Raw genomic sequence first — 26,354 nt, 5'->3', positions numbered from 1 at the left:
GGGTTTAAGCTGGTGCGCGGAGACAGCGGTGAAAGTGGTGGCGACCTTGCTGCTATCGCGCGCCATCGCCACACCTGTGCGCTTTGCCTCTGTCTCTACCTGCCACATAGCGATTATTTGCAAATTATGAGGACATATGTAATTATAAATCTAAATGACTATAAACACATACAAGTGATTTAGCAAATCTAACTGCAGAATTACGAGACTCCTTTGAGAATACAAATGTAAAATATTGACACATCTTTATGAAGCCGAACAGCATTTATTAACAGTCATGTATAAAAGTCTTTTGATTATCTATAGTATAATTAATTTAATTGTAGTTGTTACCGAGCGATACAGACACAGGTGCGACCATAGACTCGATCGCGAGATGACGCGTCAACACCACTCACAAGTTTCACCTCTAACTCAAAACAATGTCAATTTGTAGTCGATAGAAACTTGTGTGCATTACTTTTACTACCTAATATCTTATGGTCGCCTGGTACTTTCATATCAACTTTGTAACTAAATCATTGTTTATTTGTTTGTATCTTCCATGTTTCTCTAACGATGAATCATTATTGTTACTGCACTAGAAAAAAATGTAATGTATGTTCGGAATGGCGAAAATTCCGACAACAGCTGATTGCTAGGATCGCGTGGGGTCGTTGACCGCACTTTCGCCCGCGTCGCGTCCGCGCCCGCTCAACCTTGCCAACACCACTGGTTCTGTGGTTCATCAATACATCTTCGGATACGATAGATATATTGCCTCCAAATTCTTTCATATATTAGTCTACATATCGACCGAATACTTCTTGCTTCGTATCTACTCTTATTTCAACGTAGTCTGTTAAGGCTCTCTATGTAGCTCTATTCGGTATGCCATTTTAAAAACACATGTCATTATTGTTATGAAATTATTAGCGCAATATAATATACACTATTAAAATATACGTCCCTCATAGGTTAGTTGGTAATAATATTGACTTTATCTCATGTAAATTATAAAGGATCCATGGGAAATCTATATTTCTGCCATGACATTAAACATGAAACTTATTTATATTAATAGTAAAATATACATATAAGACTTTTGTCCAACAAAGTTATGATTTTAATTAAAATTAATAGTAAATAATGTATGTAATGTCTAGTATAATTGAAGGTTAGTAACCTGTTTGATGATATAAAAAATATGAACAAAATTATTACATTATAGTAAGATCAGTACGAGGTCAACTTGCCGCGTAATTGTTTTATTCTAATTATAAGGATTTGTATATTAATTGACAAGCCGGAAACTGTGATGGAGAAGACGGCTCGGTGCGTGACGACGGCGGTGAAGAAACTCATGTCGCCTGAGGAAGACGACGAGGAAGCGGAGTACGACAGGGCGGACGACCTGGTAAACAGAGAGTGGTACTGCTAGACATCACCTACGGATAAATTTCATTATTGTGTTCGCTAGAAGTAATTTATTATTAACAATGTGGATATAACTTTTGTAATCGTATATTACATACATAATTGCTAGATGATTTTGTCTGTAGCTATACCATCATTTAGAGTAAAAGGTACTGATGTTTCTTACATTAGTTTCATGAAACCAGATAGGAACATTAAAGGTTCAAATAGATTTCTTGTTTTCACTATTGCAAAACAAATTGTACGACTCAGGTCTAGATAACTTGTATCCTTCGGAACTTGTGGATCTATAACGGTACATCACTAGACCTTACAAGTTTCCTAGTAAGGATGACCAACTTCAACAATTATTTTTATGTTATAGTCTTTAGTATTAATTACGCAGAATCAATTTTTTGTCCCTTTTAAAATGTCAGTGATGTTTAATCCACAATGCTCTAATTAATAATACGGTTTATTTAATCGTGTGAAAAATGTTTTATTTTTTTAATTACTTGGTGAAGTATATGACGTCGTTTTGTTATTTGTATGTTACCATGTCACCTATACAACAACATTTTATTCTACGTGTTGTACTTTTTCAATCACGTAGAGAACATTATAGATACCTTAATGATTATTAAATTGTATGTACATTTAACTTATCATATGACTAACGTATTATAATGTTACAGAATATTAACATTAAAAAAATATATCTTAAGCGATGATATTAAATCTTTAGTTATGTAACTGACCACAAGCGTAGTGTAGAGGTCACCACATCCGCGGTTAAACGTCGATGCTAATCTAACCTGTGATTTCCTTTACCTCGCAACTCCAGCTGGTTTTCCCGCGTGACTCAAACTGCATTTTCTGACGCTGATCTTGGCTATTTAATGTTAACAGATTGATTTCATAAAACATGTCAAGACGAATAAGGAATTACAGTTTACAGCTCATTGTTTACGTCATGTCGTGTTCGTTCGATATTAAACTCTAACAGAAAAACGATTAAACGGTTTCAGTGTATTTCAAACTCGCAACTCGCAAAATCGCACAAATCGTAGGTCATCACAATGTTAGGTATTGGCGGGATGTAGGAGTACAAGGTCAACTTTTGTGGAAGTTTTCCTGCAACATTAGTCACCCCAACTGTGTAAAAATGCTCATAGGTAACAAGCCGCCATACAGTTTAAATTTTATAATATACAATCATAACGATAATAACTAGGCCTCTTATCTAAAATGTTTCTTATCGCTTATCGTTTTTCAATTTAAATAATAGCTATTTCCTTGACTATCTTAACTATTTTTTATTATTATTACATCTAAAATTTTACACGTTTTATAATATTTTTGTAGAATTTATTTTTTTAAATGAGTGAATTGACTCTTTTCGGAAGTTTTCTATTTCAATAAAATTTATGATTATATTAAATTGAATTACTAGTAATCGAATTCAAATAGTACACATTCCTTGGCAGCAAAGATAAACACGTAATATTTGTAATTTAGATAACAAACGATAATGTTCTAGATTCTAGGACGTCGTAAATGGATAAAATGGATATTAAAAAGTATTTTTACACTTTAGTAAGCTGCTCTATTTTGTATTTAGTATTTTTTGTGGTATGACACAGAGCCAGGAATTTATGTTCACATCATGATACAATTTTAACTTGAATAGTTAAAGTTTCTTGTTTCCAGGCTTTTGCTCTGACAAGAAACTGTAACTTAACCCAGTTGGCTTCGGTTTTATCTGTCGGTGGATGTTGCCAAGTGAAATGGGAATGGCCTAGTGCTTGAATGTCACGAATCATCAATGCTCTGCACTCCAATGTCGCACAATGACGGAATACATATGTCTGAATCAATGACCATTGACTTACTTATTGGTTTTCTTTTCTTCGAAAGCCCAGTGCTGTTGAAAGTCTAATAATAAAGACTGAAAATAGTTAAGAGTAATTTTACTTCGCAAAACTCTGCTGAGATCGTACTGTATCATGTCTAAGTTGTTTGTGGCGGCTTATTGGTACACTCGATTGTAATTTGCTAGTTTTATTTTAATGATTATAAATTGTGTTCATCTTGTCTGTATGTGTGTGGTTAACTGAACGCTGAATTGTAATTAATTGTTGCCTTTTTAACGCTCTCCCTGGACCCGGTGGGCACGCCGCGAAGTCAGGGTCGCTACCTTTCTCCAGATGGGTAAGATATATGTCGCCGTGTGTCACTGGTATTGCATAAATAATTTGAACTGATGTGTTACAGTATCCCTAGTAACAGTGTTAATTTAATATTTTGCAAAGATATTTGAATGAACAATATACAACAAACAAAACATGTACTATTGTTTGATTTTAGTACTTGAGTAGTTATTTGCAATTTAATTAAAAAAATTGTAGCGATCAAGTCAACCGTGCTGCTGGGTACGACTGTATCAAGCGTAGATATTCCATAGAAAACAGCATTATTATGTTCTGTTCACAAAATAGATAAGATGTCAGTGTAAAATAAGTTGTACATGTTGTGTTGCAGGTGATGCAGCAGGACGTGAAGAAGGAGAACCCGCTGCAGTTCAAGTTCCGCGCCAAGTTCTACCCGGAGGACGTAGCCGACGAGCTCATACAGGAGATCACGCTCAAACTGTTCTACCTGCAGGTCCGTACTGAGATGAAAAAAACCCAGTCAGGCATCTTCATAGCCGAGCAATCGTTGTCCATAATTACTGCCTAAGCTCTAGGTTTACTTACAAATGTGTCTTATTTAGTAAGGATTGGACTTTGTTGCTTTGTTTGTATAATGCATTAATTGTTTGTTACTGCAGGTGAAGAATGCGATATTATCAGACGAGATCTACTGCCCGCCGGAGACGTCAGTGCTGCTGGCCTCGTACGCGGTGCAAGCGCGCCACGGAGACCACAACCCCGCGCTGCACGGCGCCGGCTTCCTCGCCAACGACCGGCTGCTGCCTCAGCGCGTCACCGACCAGCACAAGGTCCTCCATCACATCTCACAACACTTATCACCTTTCTCTAAAAATATATTATGCACATTATCTCTATTGCTGATATCATTGAGATATCTTGTTTGACTTTCATCACATATTTGCACAAAGTGAGATAGTGGAACATATCAGAGTGTATATTGATTGTGCGGTGTGCAGATGTCCCGCGAAGAGTGGGAGCAGAGCATCACCAACTGGTGGCAGGAGCACCGCGGGATGCTGCGCGAGGACGCCATGATGGAGTACCTCAAGATCGCGCAGGACCTCGAGATGTACGGCGTCAACTACTTCGAGATCCGCAACAAGAAGAACACCGAGCTGTGGCTGGGCGTCGACGCGCTCGGACTCAACATATACGAGAAGGATGACAAGTCAGTGCTGCACGCTATTATACCTTTAACGTTGATCGTTTCAACTAGTCTTGTACAGTTATGCAATAAGCTAGCTTTTTAAAAAGTGTACTCCTTCAATTTTAACCTTTAATATAAAGTTACCGATTAACAACTTTACCGCGTACGTTTCCAGGCTGACACCTAAGATCGGTTTCCCGTGGTCGGAGATCCGCAACATCTCGTTCAACGACCGCAAGTTCATAATAAAGCCGATCGACAAGAAGGCGCCGGACTTCGTGTTCTTCGCGCCGCGCGTCCGCGTCAACAAGCGCATCCTGGCGCTGTGCATGGGCAACCACGAGCTGTACATGCGTCGTCGCAAGCCCGACACCATCGACGTGCAGCAGATGAAGGCGCAGGCGCGCGAGGAGAAGCTCGCCAAGCAGGCCCAGCGCGAGAAGCTGCAGCTCGAGATCGCCGCCCGCGAGCGCGCAGAGAAGAAGCAGCAGGAGTACGAGGACCGTCTGCGCCAGATGCAGGAGGAGGTCGAGCGCTCCCAGGTACGCGCCCGCTACACGCCCCCCTCCACACTCCCACCACACACCCCCTACAACCACGCCTCCGCTTGTGTCCGCAGGCCAACCTCCTGGAGGCGCAGGACATGATCAGACGGCTGGAGGAGCAGCTGCGGCAGCTGCAGGCCGCCAAGGAGGAGCTGGAGCAGCGCCAGAACGAGCTGCAAGCTATGATGCAGCGCCTCGAGGAGACCAAGGTACACGCGCCCGATATTCTTGTCTCATCATTTTTCGTCTCATCGATACTTATGTATGCCATTTTATGCGAAAAACATAGAGACGAGGCAATTCAACAACTTTATATCGATTTGTAAAAATATCCAGAACATGGAAGCCGCGGAGCGACAGAAGCTCGAGGAGGAGATCCAGGCGAAGCAGGAGGAGGTGTCGCGCATCCAGCAGGAGGTGGAGCAGAAGGACAGCGAGACGCGCCGGCTGCAGGAGGAGGTGGAGGAGGCGCGCCGGCAGCAGGACGCCGCCGCCGCGCTGCTGGCCGCCGCCGCTACGCCGCAGCACCACCATCTCAGCGAGCGCACGGAGCGCGACGCGGAGCGCGAGGACGGTGCCGCCGACGGCGAGCCCGACGCGGAGGGCTCCGACGGCGGCTCCGAGTCCGGCGGCGGCGAGCTGGCGCGCGGCCCCGACGACCTCGTCGACCCGCTCGACGCGCGCCGCACCCTCGCCGAGCGCAGCGAGCGCCTGCACAACCAGCTCAAGGTACACCCACCCGCACCCATCTCTCTACGTCTATTACACTCGGCTCGACCGTTCGACATTTATATTATTATAACGTTTTCCTTACAGGCCTTGAAACAAGACTTGGCGCAGTCACGCGACGAGACGAAAGAGACGGCTATGGACAAGATCCACCGCGAGAACGTGCGCCAGGGCCGCGACAAGTACAAGACGTTGCGTGAGATCCGCAAGGGCAACACCAAGCGCCGCGTCGATCAGTTCGAGAACATGTAGGCCCCGCCCTCGGCCGCGCCCACAGCGCCCGCAGCGCCCCGCCCGCTCCGCCGCGCGCCCACACCGCCCACAGCGCCCACACCTACACGCCAACACTACTCTGTATTACTTTGTAAGATATATACGTCACAACCGAAATGTTATTCCGTCGCAGTAGGATATATTGTAGCGTAACGCATCAAGCCGATATTGTAGCGGCCGAGTCGCCGCCACCGCCTGCGGATACATCGCGAGCCGCTCCGACAGTCTGTCACACTGTTTGTGCATTTGTAAGTTTGAAATGAATCAGTTTACACACAGTAAAGCTCACGGCTGACTGCGATGTGTCCAGGGCGCGGGGCGCACCGTCCATAACTCCGCGAGAAATTAGACCTCATTACATAGTGCGAAAGCTCAAATTAGGTGTCGGAGCAGCCGGAGCCGGCGGCCGGCGCTAGTCGGGTCTAAGTGTAAATATTGCTTATTACATATTAGTAATTTTATTTTAGAATATAATGTGCTATAACCGAATAGTCGAGGAGCGTGGCGCGACCCGCCACTGCACACACCTTTGTTTTTATTATTAATTATAAGTATTTTGGATTTTAATCGATAACTACTTTATATATCGTGCGCCGAATGTCAAACAAACACCAATATATTTGAGGATACTTAAATTTATTGAGAGTCTTGCTCAAAGGACGTCCGAAGTGTTTTTGAGCGTGGGGGTGAGAGGGAGGGGGGCGTCCCCCTTATTTATTTTTATAATCATTTATATCGTAGATGTAGGTCGAATAGAGCTTCAAGTGTAATTACGCCGGTCCGTTCCCGCGGCGCTCCAGCGCGTGGTAGCTCGCAGGCGCCTCACCACACACCCGACACTAACTCTGCCAGATGTTTTATTGTATGCTTTATACGATGTGTATAATGTTATTTTGTAAGTGACTTTTGAAGGCATTCCATATGTTACAATGCGGTCGCGTGTTCACTTGATTGGGTGACAAATAGTTGCAATAATTAGTACGAGTCGTTTGTAATGTGAGTGCCATCGGCCGCGCCGCAGCCGTGTCGCAGCCGTGCCGCAGCCGCGCCGCCGCCGCACCGCCGCCGCGCGTTGCGACCTTTCCAATCTTATACTATACCATGTTGCCTTTCAATCTAGGACGAAATTTTTTTCAAATAAAAATGTTTAAGTAAAATATTGATCGTGTTTTATTAATTCAGTGATGATACTGTCCCGAGTCCCGTGTCCCCCGAGCTCATCTCTGTCTCTGTATTTTTTATTTTTTGTTCCGTGTGTTTATAAAAATGCTGAAAATTCAGACGACATGCTGCAGAAAAGAAATAAATCTCGATAATTGACAAAAATATATTTTATTGTACTATCACAATGTATTTCATTTTATACAATCTATTTTCAGTCCTATAAATAAATAAGCTCTGGGGTCTCTTCGTTGGGACCAGAACAAATAAAACATTTTCTCTTAAACATGTGGTTATTGGATTGTGATGTCATTTTACATATTACTTCACTTTTCCTAATATTCATAATTGTTTTACTAAGAAATATTAAGAAACTTCTTAAGTTTCATAAAGTCACTTGAACAAGTTAGTTACTGTTTTTCTCAACTCTACTCCTTTTAGATAGGGTTCTAAGAAGATTGCAGCAAACTTGAGAATCATATGAGGGAGGGTCATTGTTGTGTCATGGCGGGGGGCGTGTCCACACTGTGTAGGGTCGTGACCACACTGTACAGAGGCGTGGCGACACTGTGTTGGGGCGTGGCCCGCGGGGGGTGTGGCACGCTGCGCAGGTGCCGCAGCAGCGAGCTCTTGTCGCCGAAGGGACGCGCGCACTCGCCGCACTCGAACACGCGGCCGCTGTGCACGCGCATGTGACGAGATAGTCCTGTACAATATTTTTAAACGATAAACAAGACTATAACATTTATTAAACTAAAAGGAATAGAAATCGAAGTTATTACAATCAGTGTTAATTTACCGGAGGCGTAGAGGAAGACCTTATTGCAATGCGGGCAGGGGCGCAGACTGAGAGCGCGCCGCTGGGGCTCCGCGTGCGCCAGCGCGTGCGCGTCGAGGGCCGCCCGCTGCGTGAAGCTCTTGGGGCAAATAAGGCACTGGTGCGGACGCTGCTCTGCACACACACATTGCACACTTACATCATTACCTTTTGAAATATTTAAGCATCAAAATTAATACGTCATTGTACTGCAAAAATCTTCACAATTACTCCATTTAATTTTTGAATTATTACGAGTTTGTTGAAATGTTATGGCGATAAGTATGTGGGTACCTCTGTGTACGAGCTCGTGGCGCAGCATGACGGAGCGCTGGGCGAAGGTGCGGCGGCAGACGCGGCAGGCGTGCGGCCGCTCCCCGGAGTGCACGCGCTCGTGTCGCCGCAGCGCGCTGCGCGACGCGAACTGCTTGCTGCAAGTCTCGCACCGCACCCACTGACCCACCCCCGACACGCCCTCCGACACACCCCCCGACACTACACTGCTATATATGTTTATTTTTACAACATTTTATTTAATTCATTTAGGTTTTTAAAAGTTGCAATTTAAAAAAATGTTAATGTTTGATCATTTCAAAAATCTTTACTGTATGCAGTCACGGTTACTTATAATACTTCAAAGTTTTTCTCTAATGTAATGTACTTACATCTTTCCATTGGTATCTTGTTCTAACTTTATTGAAGCATTTTTTTCTGAAGTCTGAATACTATTAACACTATTACTGGTACTGATAGCATTGTCACTTAAATGGTTCTCATTATTATCCTAAAACCAAACATTTAACTTTGTTAAGAATTTGTGTTCAAAATCATACATTTCACAAGCCTTAACTCTTCACAAAAATTCCTTACACCGTCTTATCTGAAGAAAATTCAAACCTAATGTTTAGATGCAATACTTACCTCACTTGAGTCATTCATGCAGATAGACACAAGACATACTAAGTATATAATATACTATAATCACAAACCTGATCATCTTCCTCAGTGAGCTCCACCAATACCTTTCCACTGTGAGTCTCTATTTCTAATGCCTTCACATTAGGGTTATTTAATATAATCTTTTCATCTTTTGTTTCAACTACACCTAGTTGCAAAAGAACCGTTTTCAGAAATGCTTCAAAACTAGGCTCCACTTTTTCTGATTCAACTTTTGGCTTACTTTCTTGAATCTGCACAAAAAGACTTTTAAGTTTAGTTATTTTTAAGCTTGTAAGAGACTGACTAACTGACTGTATAAAATCTTATTTTACTTATAGCCTGGAAGAATTAAGGGTTTTTTTTAATTCCTCCTTGCTAGTTGCTTGTTGCCGTGAGATGTCCACAGGTCAATACTGCCTAAAAAATAAAAATGTACCTACCTCTTTTTTTGTGTTGCTGTGTAAGTTGCCATTATTTTTTTTATTTGCTAGCCTATTAGCATAGGTTTTGACACTTTTTGTTTCTTTACTAACTAATAATAATGAATCATTGTTTTCTTGTTTAACAGGTGTTTTAACAATGCCTTGGTTCTCTAATATTTTTTTATTTTCCCTCACAGCTTTAGCATGTAACTGTAGCTTTTTGTTAGTGTCTTCACATTTTTTTCGAAAGATATAACACCTTTCAATTTCTCGATAGCACTGCTTACACAACTTATTAGGGAGACAATCGTCCATTGAGACCTAGGGGTTTTAAGAAATTTTGTAGTAACGCTTACATTTTTTAGTATATATTCGGCAAAAACTTATAGATAAATACCTCAATCCCCACACACGTCGATATCCGCGAAGCTACATCAGGACAGGTTTCAGGTTTGGGGTCTCTGTAAATTGGTAAGCTGTCTTCTGTCTTACGGAGACATAATCTGCATAGTTTGTGCACGTCGGGAATAATATCAATATCTTCAAGAAAAATGTGTGTGCTTGCTCCCATCTCTTTATACTGCTGTGTAGCATAGTTGTTAGAAGTATAAAAACATAGTACAAACTATACCAGGCCTTCTCATTAACCTATTATTTCATATATCCATGTTGAAAAACACTTTATAGTCATCAACACAGGTAGGCGCAGGCACCGTTAATCCACAAGTTAACTTCGTTAATCGTTGATTGAAAGTTTACTTTGATAATATGGTGTGTCTATTTAAGATACATTAGTTTGACAATTAATTTGACAATTCACTAGATATGGGCAGATATGGGTTGAGTAAAATCGATTAAGATTTTTTTCGATTGTTGTTCTTGTAAAACTTGCAATCGAAAATTTCGTGATCGTTATTTTTGAACAATATAAATACAATTATTTCTTCCTATTCCTACTTTATCCTTCATAACTATCATACATAAAGAAGTAAAACATTGAACCAAATATTGTTTTTTTTAAATTAATTCTGCGATACATAGCCAAACACTGTAATAAATTCGAAAATAAATAAATTTTAGTTAATAATATTTTAACAAGATCGATACTCGATAGTTCACAATTATTCGTTGTGCGCGTACAGTCGAAACTGGTCGAAACTATGACAAATAACAACCGTCCATTAAGAACAACATGAATCGTCATACAAAATTAGTCCACACTTCACATGCGTCAGTTGTCAAATTAATTTGCTCTTGCATGCATATATTCAGGTTTGAATGTATTTGATTTCGCGATAGGACAACTTATTAGATAGACGTGTGAAGTCTGGTTGATCAATAAATCTAATTTCTTACTATTATTATAAATGCGAATGTTTAGACGGTTGGATGGATGGGTGTTTGTTTGAAGGTGTCTTCAGAACGGCTGATAGGATCTCGATAAAATTTTACATACATATAGAACATAGTCTGGAAGAACACGTAGCTTACCAACCGCGGGCGACCCCTACTAGACATATAAATCTTAGTATTAAATAACTGAACGTTGAAATAAAAAGCATTAATAACATTTTACAAAGTCTTATTTATTTTAAAATGGCAGTCAACAGTTTTATTATCTTGGTTACCACATTTAACATTACAAAATGTTGAATATTCATTACAAAGTGTTGAACATGTAAAATAAATGCATTTTGTACTAGAAACAATTTTTAATTTTTTAAATGCACAGCCAATGCCTAGGTCAGGGAATAAAAATTCTCTATCTTGTTAATTTCTAAAATTGTCTATAAAAATACAATTTCTTCATCATAAGTGGTAATGATTATAATATTTTCCTTACGCCTAATTATTTGTATAAAAATAGGAAAACTTAGTTAACATGATGTAAAAAGACGTACTAAAATTATCTAATGTATATCATTGATTTTCGTACATTGTAAGTGTAAATATAACGCCCTATTGAGATTACATTAATAATATTAATGAATTCATCTCTAATTATTTTGATATATTGATTTATTTGCATTTTAAACAGATTACAAATATATAAAAAACATATAAGACACCTAAGATTAATTAATTCGGTATTACATTCAAACAGTAATTCATAAAAAAATTATCCCAAAAAATACAGTTGGACACTGTTTAGTTAAACACGTGTTTTAACCCTTTGATTGCTGGTGATTTTGCCCCTTGACATGATGATGTGAATGTAAATCAAACATTATATTTTTACTTTAAAATGTATCACCAAAACTACTTTACATATAAGTACTCTGTTATTTGTCAAGATATTGTTTCGGAAGCCTACGCATAGTAATAATAGTAAAGACAGTCTTTAAATTTTATACATTAAACAGGCTGCCATTGACTTATATAGATAAAGCTTTTCTGCTCTTTTGTATATTTACATATGTGAAATAATTACTCTGAGTTATTTGCATTGAAATATTGTGATTATCTTGGCAAATAGTTTTTTTTTTCAATATTTCATTTAGTTTCTCTTAAATCTATAATTAACTAATTTAAAAACCATTTTTTTTCACCAAACTTATTTTCCAAAAAGTTGCACTAAGTTTCCGTTAACTATTATATTAAAAAGTGAATTACTTTGATACCTGTAAAACTTTTCCTTTTTACTTTTACCCTTTAAAAGAAAAATTTTCGAGTTCCTATAATTATATATAAATGTTAGGAAATGTGGAATTAATAAGTATTTGTAACAAATTAAAGTTTGGCATCGAAATATTTAAGTTCACGATCCTCTGGGAGCTTCTTAAAATAATTTTCTACATAATCTTCTGTGACGTCATCCAGAGTCTTTGGGTTCCACTGCGGGTTGTTGTCCTTGTCAATGAGGAGAGCTCGGACACCTGACAGCACATGAATAACATTTTTAATGATTGCTCATTGAAATCATTACAGTAAATAACTGAATCGCGTTCTTTGTATTATTTCATGTTATTAAATTAACGAAACATTCTGCAGTAAAACATGTTTGGTAAAACTTACATGGATTGTCTAATCAGCTTTAGCTGTTAACCTGTTAACACTTTTAACCCATTCACTACAGATTCATTTTTGTTATTGGTCAAGTACATACCTTCAGGGAAGTCATGGTTCTCAGTGGCTCGGCATGCGAGGCGGTACTCCATGCGCAGACACTGTGGCAAGTCCAACTGCGCGCCACGCTGCAGCGCTCGCAGGGTTATCTTCAGAGAGCCTGGACACATCTGGCTCAGAGTCTGGAGGACAATACAAGACACGATAATTTACTATAGTAACTAACAAGATAATAGTCACTGGCACATTATAATAGATTAAGAATAAACAGACCTTTAAAGTTTTAATTGACCAGTCATTCTGCACTTTCTGCAGTCTCTCGATGATTTCCTCAATAGTGGATGCAGCAAAACAGTAGTTGATGTGTTTGATGTTGGAAGCTAATGAGAACTCTTCGGGAGGCTCATTAAACTTGTTGAGCAAATTACGGATCTCCGAGTCATTATTGCAGCGAGATAGAAGTTTCTCCAGCTCAAACAAACGTCTACTTGGCACAAAATGAGTTGCTATTCCAGATTTCACAACATCTTTTGCTTTTAACCTGTCACCTGTAAAATACCTTCATTATCTATATCCATATATATAAAATTCAATTCCTCTTTGTTAGACTTGCTAAAACTCGAGAATGGCTGAACAGGTTTATTTTATCTTGGTCTTAAAATGTTCGCGGAGGTCTAGGGAAGGTTTAAAAGGTCAGAAAAATTCGAATAACTGCTGAAAACTAATTGAGTATTTTTTTTATTCCACGCAGACAGAGTAGCGGGTAACTGCTACTTCATTTTTGTATTAAGGTTTGGAATGGAAAGATTTATAAATAACTACACCCTTTTCACAGTACTCATAAGAGTATTATTTATAAGTGTTTACCTGTCAAGCCTAGATATAATCCTAAATTGACCTGCAGCCGGGGCAGAAAGTATGACCCGCCCACATCTGGGAACAGTCCTATCTTAGTCTCTGGCATGGCTATCAATGTTTTCTCGGTAGCAATCCTGTATCTACCATGTACGGACACACCAAGACCACCCCCCATAGTGATACCATCCATAAAAGCAATGTATGGAATCTTGTATTTTCCTATTAAGTAGTTAACATTATATTCTGTGTGAAAGAATTTAGGTCCTTCCACCCTGTCTATTGCAGATTTGACGTCACCCCCAGCACAGAATGCCTTTTCTCCAGCACCTTTTATGATAACCAAGCCTTTACTTCTCTCCCATTCTTGCAGTTGCGGCAGCATCATTGTCACCATGTTGGTATTCAAGGAATTTAATGCCTTTGGTCTGTTGAGTGTGATTACTCCGGCATTGTTCAATGTCTCAAACAACACTTCCTGCTCTTGTGATGACATCAGGCGATTGAAAATTATCGCCGTGTTCCTAGTCAAATTGGTGCCTAGTTTAAACATCTGGAATATAATTTTTTTTTTAAATATGTAGTTCAAGTAGATATGTAAACAAAATAACTATAGATAAGAATTGATAAAAATTAGTGTCTAAATATCTACTTACATAAACTAAGAAGATTTATAATACTTTAAAGTGTTTATTAAGTTATTTATTTAAATTAAAATAAGTTTTAAATTCTAACTAATGCGGCTAGCATCACTAATAATTGTATAAAACTATTCATATAATTTTCACAAGAAAGGTATTTATTGAATTAATTAGCTATGTTACGTAATAAATTAAGGTTATACTTACGTTGAACTTGAACCTTATCAATATTCATTAAATGTTACACGACCTTCAAGTTTCTCAGAAAAACAAAGTCGAAACCTCAATACACTAGATTTTTTGTTAAATAGTATTTGGAAATATATCTTGAAGGAATTACTTGTTAGAAGTATTATTTTGTGGTGCGAAAGACAAAATTTCTCTTAAGCATTAAGTGTCAAGATGCCGGTGATTACAAATTGCAATTTTGCAAACACAAAATTGGGACCAGCTGCAACAAGTGTTTTCATTTTTTTTGGCGATTTGGCAACACTTTCAAAACTTTATTAACTCAAAATTCAATCAACTGTACCGTGAATCCTTAATGTTAATATTTCTTTTATGCTATTATAGTTTCATTAGTTCTTAATTGAAGTTTATTTTATTGTTAACTACGAGCACGGCGAGGTTAATTTCGAAAGTTCAGTGAAAGTTCCAAGTTTAGAGATCGGTTTTTGACATTAGTGTTAATTGGCACATTATCTGGCAATATTCGAATTCAGTTGTCAAATGTCAATTATTGTCAATATATCAAATTCAGAAGAGAAGACCGCATATAACGCATTCTAGCGTATTATTTTGTAATTTGTATTTACCAATTTACCCTTGAATTAAAAGATAAAGTAAGTGGACCGTAGAAACAATGGGAGTTATTAGGAAAACATTAAACTGGTACGCCAGATTAAGTCCTAGTCGTGGTAAAACATCACCTCCATATGAGCATGTCGTTCAAATTGGAGATCCTAGGTTACGTAAAACTTCAGAACCAGTACCGATAGATAAAATAAAAACGAGTGAAGTACAAAAAGTGATAAAAACACTGGAATATGTTGTAAATAAATACGGCAGTGTTGGTATGTCGGCACCACAAATCGGTATAAATATGAGGATATTTGTAATGAAACTAACAGCACAACAAGTATCAACATTTCCCGCAGAAATTGTTAAAATGAGGGGTATGAGCGTTGTACCTTTGACTGTTAGTAAGTAACTCTAAAAACTTATCTTTATTGTTTTCATGATGAGACAGTTACTATGATTAAGTTATTCCTATAACAGAGATTTTCTAATGTATTTTTTTTGATTGCAGACTTTCGTAAATCCTACACTGAAAGTGGTTGACTATATAAAAGTAGTACATCCAGAAGGCTGTGAAAGTGTCAGGTCTTTCTCTGCTGAAGTTGCAAGATATAAAAAAGTTCAGATTTCAGGTGTGTTTGCTTAACTCAGCTGCTTGCTTTACTTCATTAATTTCTCTATTTTGTTTCATTAGATGAAATTGACAAGCAAGTTTTTTATAACATTACAATATGGAATATTCTATAATCTCAGGCTATGATCAAAATGGGGATCCATTACAAAGAACATACTCAGATTGGGCGGCGAGGATAGCTCAGCATGAGATAGACCACTTGGATGGGAAGCTGTACACAGATATCATGGACAGGAAGACAATGTGCTGTGTTTGCTGGGAGGAGGTCAACTTGTCCAAGGGAAAAGTTGCAATACCTTTTGCTCCAGAATAATTAACCAAGGATAACTGTTTTACATTTTATTTTAAACCTAACTTAATATCATTAAATTATATTCTACCAAGATTAGTTCCTCATGGAAACTTTTTGTGCAATTTAATATTACATGATATAGGTAAAGAAGGAATAAAAAAACGAATTAAGCAAGGATATTATGTTTATTATGCCTTAATAACACCTATATGCGCTTCATTACAAATGCACATTGTAACATGATATATGTCTTTTTATTACATTGCTCCTATAAATGTAAGCAAAAACAGCAATAACTTAGATATTAAAAATTATTACATCTCAATAAGACTATTAAAAATGTAATTGGGAATGAAATAAGGAGGTTAGTATATGTTTTAAACTGTCATGGTCACAAGAGGGGACTACGACGAATTTACTCTGATTCCAATGAATAATGTTAGCTTGAAGCAATATTAAATTTTAACTAAGCTGAAATTTTAAGTTGCTTGTTTTAGATTTTTTATCTGTGCTCGATACTTAATTTAGGGAAACATTTTATAATAATGTGAATTTGATGAGATGCTACATCTAGTCCCCTTCTACTAAATTCTTCATATAAAAATTATTAAATGATGAATTATTAAAGATTTGAAATATCCCCATAAAAATTCTATAGTTTCAAGACCTGCTTTACGTAGCTGCACTAATATATGTTAGTTTTACATACAAATTCTTACAGTTTTCTTATCTAATAATAAATAGGAGAAGTTTATTCTACACAATAATGCCACAGTAATAAATTTGTTAATATTTTGGTTGAATGGTTTTTATGTTGTGCAGTATGATGACAACATCAGTGAAGTTAACATTTATATCTAAAAGCATTGAGTGCATATTGAAGTATATTACTTAAGTAACAATTATTCCTTTCTTGATACATTGCCTATTTCTTAACTCAACTTCCAACTATACAACCTTCATACAACTATTATTCTTTCCACAATCAGTCACAACAAAACATATATATATGTATATTTATATACATATATTTATACATACATATATAGTACATTCTTTCAGTAGAGATATCAGAATTCATTACAGTAAACGCAGTCCGGTATCCTCTGAAGATCACAATATCCAACCGCATTTGATGTCCCATTCTATCAGTTATCTGTAACATTATAATATAGTAAATTAGAGATGATAATTGTTTAACAAAGTGATTTTGAAACTGGTCAAAAATAGCAATGATCTGACCGCTCACCTGAGCGGGTTGCTGGCGAGCGAGGTGAGGCTGGTGAGGGAGGGCGGGCCGCTAGCCGCTAGCCCCAGCCGCTCCGTGTCCTCGTCCGCCTGGTTGTTGCGCAGCTCCTGCAGCGTCATCATCAGCTTGCTCCACTCGTCGTGCCGGGGCTGAGCCACTTGCTGCAAATTGTAAACTCTTAGATATACGATGTCTAATGATAATGATGTAAGGCTAGCAGCGAAGTGTACCTCGGCGAGTTCGTACACCCATATCTTGCCGGCGTCGTCTCCGGCGACCACGTGCGTGCCGGACGGCGTCCACGACACGCGGTTGAACGCCGCGCCGCCCTCCGCCTGGATGGACGCTATCGGCACCTGCAATACAAATATTTATTTCACATTATCGATGTTTGCAACCTCCGTTCTGGATATAAAGGGTGTCAAAGTCCCGGGGGACGTCACCTCGGTGTCCCTATTGAGGTTCCAGAGGTCGAGGCGACCAGCTGCGTCTGCGGCGGCAAAGAGCGCGGGGTGCGCGGGAGACCAGCGCACGTCCGACACGTAGTCGCCGCTGTCCTCGAACGAGTACAGCGCCTTGTTCTCCTGCAGTAACATTCTTTATGATATATCAATGAGTTTTTGGACGTTTTTCCTGGAGTCGTTGACACGACGTGTGCGTACCTTGAGGCTCCAGAGCTTGACGCTCCAGTCCATGGAGGCTGTGAGGTAGAGGTGACCGAGGTCGAGTGCTCCGGGCGCGGCGTGGCACGCCACAGCCGTCACAGGGCCCGCGTGCGCCTCCACGCACTCGCCCACACCCGCGCGCTGCCCGTGCCGGCAACCTGCGCGCGCACACACAAACACACAGATATATAACACTGTACATGAACAGTATGACAGTGAGACGATGTGTATCGAGGGCTCACCGGTGTATATGTTGCCGTCCTCGCTGCCGAGCACGAAGTTGTTCACGTCGCCGTGGGGGAAGGCCATGGCGCTGACGGCGACGGCCTTGCTCTGGCGGTGGTGCAGCTCCAGCGTCTCCTGGGGCTGCGACAGCATGTCCAGCGACCACGAGCACATGCGCCCGTCCGTCGACACGGAGATCAGGTTGTGCGCGTTCTGGCTGCCCACCACCGACAGGCAGTATACCGGGTGCTGAAGACATACAATATCGAACATTTTAGGATTCTAAGCAAAAATATAGTGTAGTTTTGGAGGAGTTACTCTTGAATTGTTTTAAGGTTCGTATGTGTTACAATATAATGCGCGTGTACCGTGTGCGCGAGCGAGGAGAGCGGAGTGCGCTGTATGGGCGTGCGCTTCTGCACGCGGTTGTCCCACAGCACGATCTGGCCCGAGTACGTGCCGCCCAGGATCAGGTTCGGGTGGAACCTGCGCGAACAAACACGATATAAGACAATGTATACATGTGAAACCATCGAAGGTACAGAGGCGAGAACGGTAGAGACCTGGCGAACGTGGCGCTCATGACGGGCGACTGGCAGTGGAAGATGTCCTCGGGCGTGGTCTTCTTGAACTTGGTGTTCCAGACGAGGCAGACGCCGTCGGGGTCGTGCGGCGCGTCGTCGCTGTTGTGGTACGAGGCAAGCAGCAGCTCAGGATGCGCACTGGACCAGTCGAGGCAGGTGACGCAGCGGCCGCGAGACCACCGCTCGTCGTAGAACGTGCGCACCAGCGACAGCCGCGCGTCGGACTTGTCGTCCCTGTCACGATGTGCGCATGTAATATTGCTTGGTGAGGGAGGGAGAGTGGCGAGGAGCGATGTGCGGTGTGGTGTACTGACTGTGCGTCCTGCGCGTCGCCGCCGCCCGTGTAGTCCGTGCAGATGTCGACGGACTCCGCCAGCGCGCGCTCGATGACGCGCCCCGCGCGGCTCATGAACTTCTGGAACTCCGCCGACAGCATTATCGTCTGCTTCTCGTCCGTGCTCAGCTCCCGCACTGCACGACGCACACACGATAGTATCAACCGAAGCTTTTGCTACGAGCTCTTTTCTTCATCATTGTATAGCTAATTAATATTTAATTTGAATATAACGGAAACCCAACTGACCTTTCTTCTCCTCCTCTTCCTTCTTCTCTTGGGGGGCGTCGGTGACAGCGGGCTGGACCTCCTTGACGGTGGGCAGGCCGTGCGGCAGGATGCCGGGGGGCAGCTTGCCGTGGAATGCGGCCTCCTCCTCGTCGCCTTGCCGCGCGCCGTCGCCGTCGAATGTAAGCACTGGACGGTGAATAAGGATGGCCCTCGCGCGGCCCGACACGACACGCCACCACAGCGCGCCACACGGCACGACACGACACGGCATGGCGCGGCGCCGGCCGAAGCGTGCGCAGTACGGCCGATTTATTTGCCACGAATGCTTGTCTCATCGTCTTCACAATTTGTGTAGACTAACTAGCTCGAGTTATGTTTTAAGTGGATGATACTTTGTTAATGCTTTTGCCTCGTGTACTTCGCCAATATGATGTTGCCAAATGGATGATACTAGTAATTTGTCACATAAATCTGCCGTACAAGAATACTAATTTCATGAAGTTACTATTTCAATATTAAATTTAAATTTCAAGTATTTTAGTAATCATTCAGAGTTATGTCTTTGAGAAGAGATAAGATTTTGACGAAATTTTCAACGGCGAAGAATTAAAGAAAAAACTTTTAATTTGCCATAAAAATTCCGTCTATAATAACTTCATGAAACTTTATGGCTGCAATAGCTCTGGTATATTTAAATTGGTGGTGAATATAGAAAGTGAGCCGACTCTAGAAGACAACAACTCTATGGTCTATAAGAAGCGTCTATTGTCTATGGTGTAAAATGGCCACGGACAGCGTGTTGTTAGCTAAGCATGCCACCACAACCGCCACAACTACTAAATAAAACTCTTAACAACTCGATTTAATATATTTTTCTATGCGCATCCAATACCAGCTTCTTTATTTAAGGTAGGAAATAAAAGTCTAAACAAAATTTCTTTTTAACGTTATTTTGGTTAAAATAACCAGATTTAAAAACAATAATTTACATTCAATAAGTTCATATGAATTTTTAAATATTATTAACACTTTTAAAATACGTAAGTTACAATGCTGAAAATGTATGGCTATGAATGAAGTTAAATAAATATATAAAACGAAAAGCCTAACTTTCATACGCTGAAATCTTGCCTGACAGAAATGCAATCTTAGTGTCGATCCATTAATTTCTTCATATTAACTCACAAATAACATTTCCTATCACATATTCTAAAGCTAAAGTTATGTATAATTATAAACGACATGTTAGAGCTTGAAATGTGTGTATGCGAAAGCTAAAAACGCTTCAAAATAAATCGGATCTCAGTTAATTAACATTGCAAATACTTTTGCCTTATTCTATTTAAATAAAAAAGAAACTGATCCATGAACATGAACAAAACAAAGTAACGTGTAAAAGATATTTATCAAAAAAGCAATAAACAATTTTGGTGATAAAAAGCTTACTGTTATGCAAAAAAATCAAACTTCCCGAGCTCTCCACAAGAGAGATATGTCTCATATAAAATAAATATATAAACAAAAACATGATGACGTCATGTCATGCCCAGATATTCTGACACATGCAATATTGTAAAATACTATAAGCGTATGTCGGGTCGGAATATATAAATGTTAAGTGTAGTTATATTTACTTTTATTTATCAAAATATAGCATAATATATTGCTTTGAGCATTTCAAATAGAATAGAAATAATCACCAATCCGCATGTATATACAGGCTGTTTATTTTTGTCTAAATTTAAAACATATTATAACTCCATAACTATCAAATATAAACGGTTTATTTTTTTTATTTATTTATGAGATATTATGTTGAATAAACAAACAACCTGTTATATAATGGATAAAAGTGAACCGTGTCCATTGAGAGTGGCGATGCCGACAGTAAGATGTAGAGGTTAGCGACTATACGGATAAAGTAGCGTTACAAATAGTAGGTATAGTAGGTACAGGAGGAGGTTAACAAAACAAAAACATGCCAAGTGACAGCAGCACAGGCTCTACCAAGGGCAAATTTAGTTCCAATGTTTGTTGTGAGTCGGAATTGAAACCTACCTGTGAACTCGTCCTCCCACTCTAAACCCGGGTTTAGATTGTACTCGTCTTGAAAAAGGGAGGAAAACAAAAAAAATATGTCAGTATGTTTTGACCATTATCAATATTAATTCAAAAAAAAAATCATATTCAAAAACTCTATACATATATTATTAGCTAATCAACAGTGCTTTGATATGTTACAGCTGTCCTAAAAGACACCATTTTATCTAACTAAAGACTGTCGGTCGTCGGGTTTTTGAAATTAATTTATCGAAAGATTCAGATCTAATGAATGGAGTTAGGTCCACAAACAAACGGATCGAATATTATCTTTTAAATTTGTCTGCCCCCGAATCGAATAGAAGTTGACAATTTAGTAAAGGTGTTGCCACTGTGTAGAAGCTTGAACGTTACACAACCGTTCCCATCACCGTACGAGCGAGCGGGTTAGTGACGTCACTATTGTTTGCAGAACTAAGGCCGGCGGCGACGAGCAGTCCTTGAGTCCAATCAAATGGGTCCACGTTAACACCTGTGCAGGTTAGTCGAGTCGGAGGGTGAGTGGGCGTGAGATGATATGGCAACCCCATACCACCACCATACATCGAATACATACTATACTTTATATATTCTGTGCGCTTATAATAATATTGTTGCGGCCAGATTGTGGTTGAAACACCGCGTGGAGAACTCTGGAAGGCCACTTTATACTGGTAATGGAATGTATAACCACATCATACGACAATTAATTAGTTCTGAATGGACATACCCCAGCGCGGAGAGAATAGATCAGATTTCTTGATAGCTAATCTGTTACACCGGCCGCTTTGTACAAATATACAATAACTTATCAAGTAACCTGATGTAAACGCACCTAGAAAATGTTAGTTAGGAAACATCTAGAAGCGTGATCGAAAGAGTATCTATGTACAAGACTAGATTCCAATATCGTGTGTTAGTTAGTTTACAATCCGACACCTCGAGTACTCAAGTACATGTTAGAGTGAGTCAAACTAAGCCCCGGCAGGAATAATGACTTACCGTAGTAGTCGGTGGCGTGTGCTGTTGTGGGACAAAAATGAAAACAAACTGTTCATTAAAAATTTACAACATTTTTATAACTAAGTGCTTCAAAATTGTCATCTAAATATTTTCATCATTATAGTAAAAATTAAACAGTAACTTGAGGCAGTAGTGAATTCTAAATATTTATAAAAGTTCTTTTATTCATATAATTACCACTGCATTAAGTTACAAATATCTTCTTTTATTTATCAATTTAAATTGATTTATATAAATATGACATTCACAATGATTTCTTGTTAATGTTGTTATGAAACCATGCATATCACAAAATGGAACCATGCGTTGTCTTTATATTGGTAATTTGTTTCAGTCGTGTGACGTCACGAAAAACATATCATGCAATTAGCCTTCATTTTGTATAGCCAATGCAGTTGGAAGTACACAACACTGTCCCAATGTTCATCGTAACACTTCTTCAAATGTTTGATACTTGTTTGACAGTGCTTCTACCATGTTTGTGCAAACGTAGTCGTAGTGCCATGTTAATAAAGTTCAAATTACCTTTACGTGGCCGCCACCAGTCCTCCATGTATCCTGCAAGCGGTGATGCATTGGAAGAGCAGCCTTTTTTTATGGTAGCACAAACACAAACATTGCACCAAAGACTCAAAACAGTATTTACTTTTGCTCAGATTAATTCATAGACAGAGACAGCACGAAGATGAGCGAGACGGAACACTTTAAGCGGAGTGACAAAACCAAAATTTTTGCAAAATCATCCGCAGCCTGAACGGATTTATTACAATTTTATGTTTATTTTAGTATTTAGTACTTGAAATGGAACTTTATTTTTTTTAATTACTAAAGTATTTCAAATAATTTTAAGATATGTTTTACTTTGTATTCAGGCAACAGATAAAAGCCTAAAACAAAAACGACGCGTGAAAAGTAAATACTGCCCACGCTACTACAGATGTCATTGGTTACAGTAAGAATGGTCTCATTTGCAAATAACCACCTAATTTACTAATTAAACGTAGTTTAAAAAATAATATTTTAAATAATTAACGAAAAATTCATACAACTATTACTCTATTAAAAATAAGAATAAAAGTTCTAAACAAAATACTTTAAAAAAAATACCACGAAAAAATGAATGAAATGTTTTTTTTAATTGGCAACACAGACAACCCATGTGGTAATACATTTGCAAATGATATTGTTAAACCATCACCCGTACATCACAAGTTTAGTTATTAATATTATTAACTTTAATAACAAAAGGGCTGATGCAAATTCTTACATCAATAAAAACGTGATCTTTCAAAATAACTTTAGTATTAATAATTTGAAAGTAATTGCAGAATTTGCATCACTGCCCACCTAAGCCACAATACTCAGATGTTGGCTCCAGTGGGCAGACCTTTATTTTTATTTTCACAAAAACATTTACATTAGAAAATCATCATACAATTAATGTTGTATACAAGTAAGTATTGCACTAGTTTTTTTATTTTATTAAATTGGCAAATTACAATAAATATAGAATAAAAAGTGTTCTTTTTTTATTTCTCGGTAAAAAGTAAAGAAAATTTTAATTTTTAAGTTTAACATTTAGGAATAAAGATAATGTTAATAATCTCTAACTTGTAAACAACATGTTTTGTTATTTATGTTATAAACAAAACACAAACCCTAGCACGGTGGCGCCAGTGTGTACAACAGTACGGCAACACTTACCATCTCGCAGCTCGGTGACCCCCGAGGCGGTGGTCTGTGTTTGCTTGGCGTATGTCACACTCTCCTTGGGCGGGATGTCCGTCGACTGTACCGACACAACTTGCAACGCCGGCGGCTTCTTCGGTCCACTGTAATTGAATTTAACAAGGGTTTGTTTTTACTGCACTCATTTCGGTGTGAAATTTTGCTTAGTTTTTATTTACAACCTGATGGGTTTTAAAGTAGCATACGAATGTTGAAACTTCGGTTGAAAACAAGCTTTTCAATTCAGGAAAATTCTTAAATGTGACTTCAGAAGACGTGGCCCTTATAAAGCATTTTTTCTATTTGCCCAAATTTGGTATACATTTCTTAGTTGCCATTGACATCTCTAATTGTAAACTTTTGGTTAGTTCTGAAAACACTTGTATTGCACTTGTATAAATGATATTATACACTAGAGTATCTACCCTTGAGCAGGCAGACTGGACTTGTCCGTGTGTGGCAGGCTGGCATCAGGTGAAGCGGTTTGTGGCGGCGTGAGTGACGTCATGGAGGATAGGGAGGACAACACATCCTTCACAGGCGCTACACCTAGTGAAGACAGCATCTCATCCAGATCACGTCGGCTGTCCAGGCTTGATGCAACCGATGCTCTTTGCTGTTAAAAAAATGTAGCATGTCAATTTGACATACTAATTAATGTTGTAGTGGATGAAAAAATTTTCATGACCCAAACAAGTGTTTTTTCAGCACCTGGCAATAAATAACAGAGGATCACTCTGGCAAATTACACCATTAGAGCTTATTTTCTATAGATTGTTAATAATAAGCTAACAAATTAAGTGTTAGGTTGATTTATAACAGTCTTAATTTCCTTTCTATATCACCCCACAAAGCAAACTTTATCTTTTACAGTTTTAATACTTTAGACTTTAAAATTGGTCAAGAAATTTAGGCCATCATAATGTAAGATTTGGATACAAAGTAATATCATCTGTTGAGCAAAATAAATAGTAAATATTTGCTAACCAAAGCTTCCTCAGCATCTTTTTGTTCCTTCTCTCGCCGCCGTCGATCCTTTTCTTCCCGCAGAGCTTGTAGCTTTGCCTTCTTCCTCTCCAACTCAGCCTTACGATCTGACATACTAGACATGATGAAGGCTGAAATTATCATATTATATTCATGAGATTAAGTTATGTAGACATGTGAAGCACAATCTATGAATTAATTAGATATTTTACTATTTTCATTAGAAACTAACAGTCGCCCGCGACTCTGTCCGCATAGATATATTAAAAACAACATTGATAGTTAAATAAAAAGTAGATCTTCAAGGCATAAATTCGAAAAAAAAAGAAAGTGAATAGTATCCTATGTCCCTCTCCAGGCTCTAAGCTACCTCCTCACCAGCCATATAGGTAAAAGCGTTCTTGAGTTATAGTGTAACTAACACGACTTTCTTTTATATATATAGATTATTTTTACTTATATTCATATCATTGGCATAGATGTAGAACATAGACTGGAAGAAATAGACTACTTATTAAGTTTTTTTTAATTCCGCGCGGACAGAGTCGTGTTTCACAGCTAGTAAAGTATAAATAAATGTAAGTAGAAATTACGCATAAAAATATGCACGGCTTCTTAAAATAATTACAAAAACGGTGTATTATTATTTATTATGGAAAATCTACCATAATTTTTTAAAATTTGCATCTCCAGAAATACTTTATTTGTAATTGCGATACAATAATTTAAAATTCGACGAGCCGGCTATACCTACATTTAATTTACTACGCATAAATCGCGTAAATTAATGTGTATTCATAATTTGTCATATCAAATATTCATCCTACGTTAAATCTACAATTAATTCAATTTCGAAGACTTTTATTGATTTTAAGACATGAGCACAAGGTAAACTGCGGAAGATGTCACCGCATAGGTGATATTAAATGACTCACCGCGGTATCATCATAGCATTTACCTTTTCGAATTTCTTTCTATAAAGCTTCTATTGACATGTTCTTGTTATTTTCTTCTTACATTTGCCAGTAAAACGTGGCAAACACAAAAATTGGAATATTGTGTAGGTAACGGGAACGTAATGGCACTGTACTTTTATGGAATGGGCGTATAAAATGCGAGACAAATATTTACGTTGCACTTTACTTCCTCACTTTTACACATTCAATGTGATTGGAAAACCGGATCGTATGAGATCTTATTTTAATAAATTTTACGTAAATAGGTGAAAAATGATAAAGTTTAATACTTTTACAAATCACATCAATAATTGGTGTTGCCATACCATTTGCTAAACACATAGATTACAAATTGATATGAAAAAT

At 38.7% G+C, this 26,354-nt stretch overlaps 5 protein-coding genes across 16 annotated transcripts in view; 2 read left to right on the top strand and 3 right to left on the bottom strand.

Moving 5' to 3' along the window:
• Positions 1 to 7,459, top strand: part of Moe (moesin) — a 29,680-nt gene extending 22,221 nt beyond the window's left edge. For all 3 annotated transcript variants that reach the window (XM_013309189.1, XM_013309190.1, XM_013309188.1), the window contains 7 exons: positions 3,937 to 4,059; positions 4,226 to 4,396; positions 4,565 to 4,776; positions 4,931 to 5,297; positions 5,375 to 5,509; positions 5,637 to 6,029; positions 6,117 to 7,459. In XM_013309189.1, the coding sequence (XP_013164643.1) occupies positions 3,937 to 4,059; positions 4,226 to 4,396; positions 4,565 to 4,776; positions 4,931 to 5,297; positions 5,375 to 5,509; positions 5,637 to 6,029; positions 6,117 to 6,281 (1,566 nt within the window). In that variant the 3' untranslated portion in view covers positions 6,282 to 7,459. The remainder of the gene's footprint in view (positions 1 to 3,936; positions 4,060 to 4,225; positions 4,397 to 4,564; positions 4,777 to 4,930; positions 5,298 to 5,374; positions 5,510 to 5,636; positions 6,030 to 6,116) is intronic.
• Positions 6,428 to 10,458, bottom strand: LOC106115727 (zinc finger protein 91). Of its 2 annotated transcripts, none has more exons than XM_013309192.1 (7): positions 10,039 to 10,458; positions 9,660 to 9,962; positions 9,270 to 9,470; positions 8,946 to 9,064; positions 8,575 to 8,783; positions 8,263 to 8,415; positions 6,428 to 8,169 (listed from the first exon to the last, which is right to left on the bottom strand). In XM_013309192.1, the coding sequence occupies exons 1-7, from the start codon at positions 10,210 to 10,212 to the stop codon at positions 7,955 to 7,957; spliced, it is 1,374 nt and encodes a 457-aa protein (XP_013164646.1). In that variant the 5' UTR covers positions 10,213 to 10,458; the 3' UTR covers positions 6,428 to 7,954. The 2 variants fall into 2 exon arrangements, with proteins under 2 accessions (XP_013164646.1, XP_013164647.1); XM_013309193.1 differs by having other exon boundaries at positions 8,575 to 8,780.
• Positions 10,459 to 11,946: 1,488 nt separating this feature from the next.
• Hibch (3-hydroxyisobutyryl-CoA hydrolase) lies at positions 11,947 to 14,771 on the bottom strand. The gene is made up of 5 exons (XM_013309728.1): positions 14,411 to 14,771; positions 13,575 to 14,115; positions 12,981 to 13,255; positions 12,748 to 12,889; positions 11,947 to 12,517 (listed from the first exon to the last, which is right to left on the bottom strand). Exons 2-5 carry the CDS (start codon positions 14,113 to 14,115, stop codon positions 12,372 to 12,374), a joined length of 1,104 nt encoding a protein of 367 aa, XP_013165182.1. The 5' UTR covers positions 14,411 to 14,771; the 3' UTR covers positions 11,947 to 12,371.
• Positions 14,772 to 14,960: 189 nt separating this feature from the next.
• LOC106115797 (peptide deformylase, mitochondrial) lies at positions 14,961 to 16,049 on the top strand. The gene is made up of 3 exons (XM_013309345.1): positions 14,961 to 15,401; positions 15,513 to 15,633; positions 15,755 to 16,049. The coding sequence occupies exons 1-3, from the start codon at positions 15,066 to 15,068 to the stop codon at positions 15,946 to 15,948; spliced, it is 651 nt and encodes a 216-aa protein (XP_013164799.1). The 5' UTR covers positions 14,961 to 15,065; the 3' UTR covers positions 15,949 to 16,049.
• Positions 16,050 to 16,093: 44 nt separating this feature from the next.
• On the bottom strand, positions 16,094 to 26,321 carry sw (cytoplasmic dynein 1 intermediate chain short wing). Of its 9 annotated transcripts, none has more exons than XM_013309335.1 (17): positions 25,991 to 26,321; positions 25,033 to 25,163; positions 24,471 to 24,661; positions 24,022 to 24,149; positions 22,843 to 22,875; positions 22,297 to 22,317; positions 21,274 to 21,321; positions 19,234 to 19,401; positions 18,965 to 19,121; positions 18,630 to 18,884; positions 18,435 to 18,552; positions 18,084 to 18,315; positions 17,839 to 17,999; positions 17,620 to 17,760; positions 17,407 to 17,532; positions 17,177 to 17,337; positions 16,094 to 17,083 (listed from the first exon to the last, which is right to left on the bottom strand). In XM_013309335.1, the coding sequence occupies exons 2-17, from the start codon at positions 25,153 to 25,155 to the stop codon at positions 17,080 to 17,082; spliced, it is 2,067 nt and encodes a 688-aa protein (XP_013164789.1). In that variant the 5' UTR covers positions 25,156 to 25,163; positions 25,991 to 26,321; the 3' UTR covers positions 16,094 to 17,079. The 9 variants fall into 9 exon arrangements, with proteins under 9 accessions (XP_013164789.1, XP_013164792.1, XP_013164791.1 ...); XM_013309338.1 differs by having other exon boundaries at positions 19,234 to 19,368; XM_013309337.1 differs by lacking the exon at positions 22,843 to 22,875.
• Between the last annotated feature and the right edge of the window lie 33 nt (positions 26,322 to 26,354).

The sequence above is a fragment of the Papilio xuthus genome, unplaced genomic scaffold (genome assembly GCF_000836235.2).
Source record: "Papilio xuthus unplaced genomic scaffold, Pxut_1.1 DF827777.1, whole genome shotgun sequence".
Lineage (NCBI taxonomy): Eukaryota > Metazoa > Arthropoda > Insecta > Lepidoptera > Papilionidae > Papilio > Papilio xuthus.
Note: the sequence above shows the minus strand (reverse complement) of the source record. Positions and strands in the feature narration are given on the sequence as shown.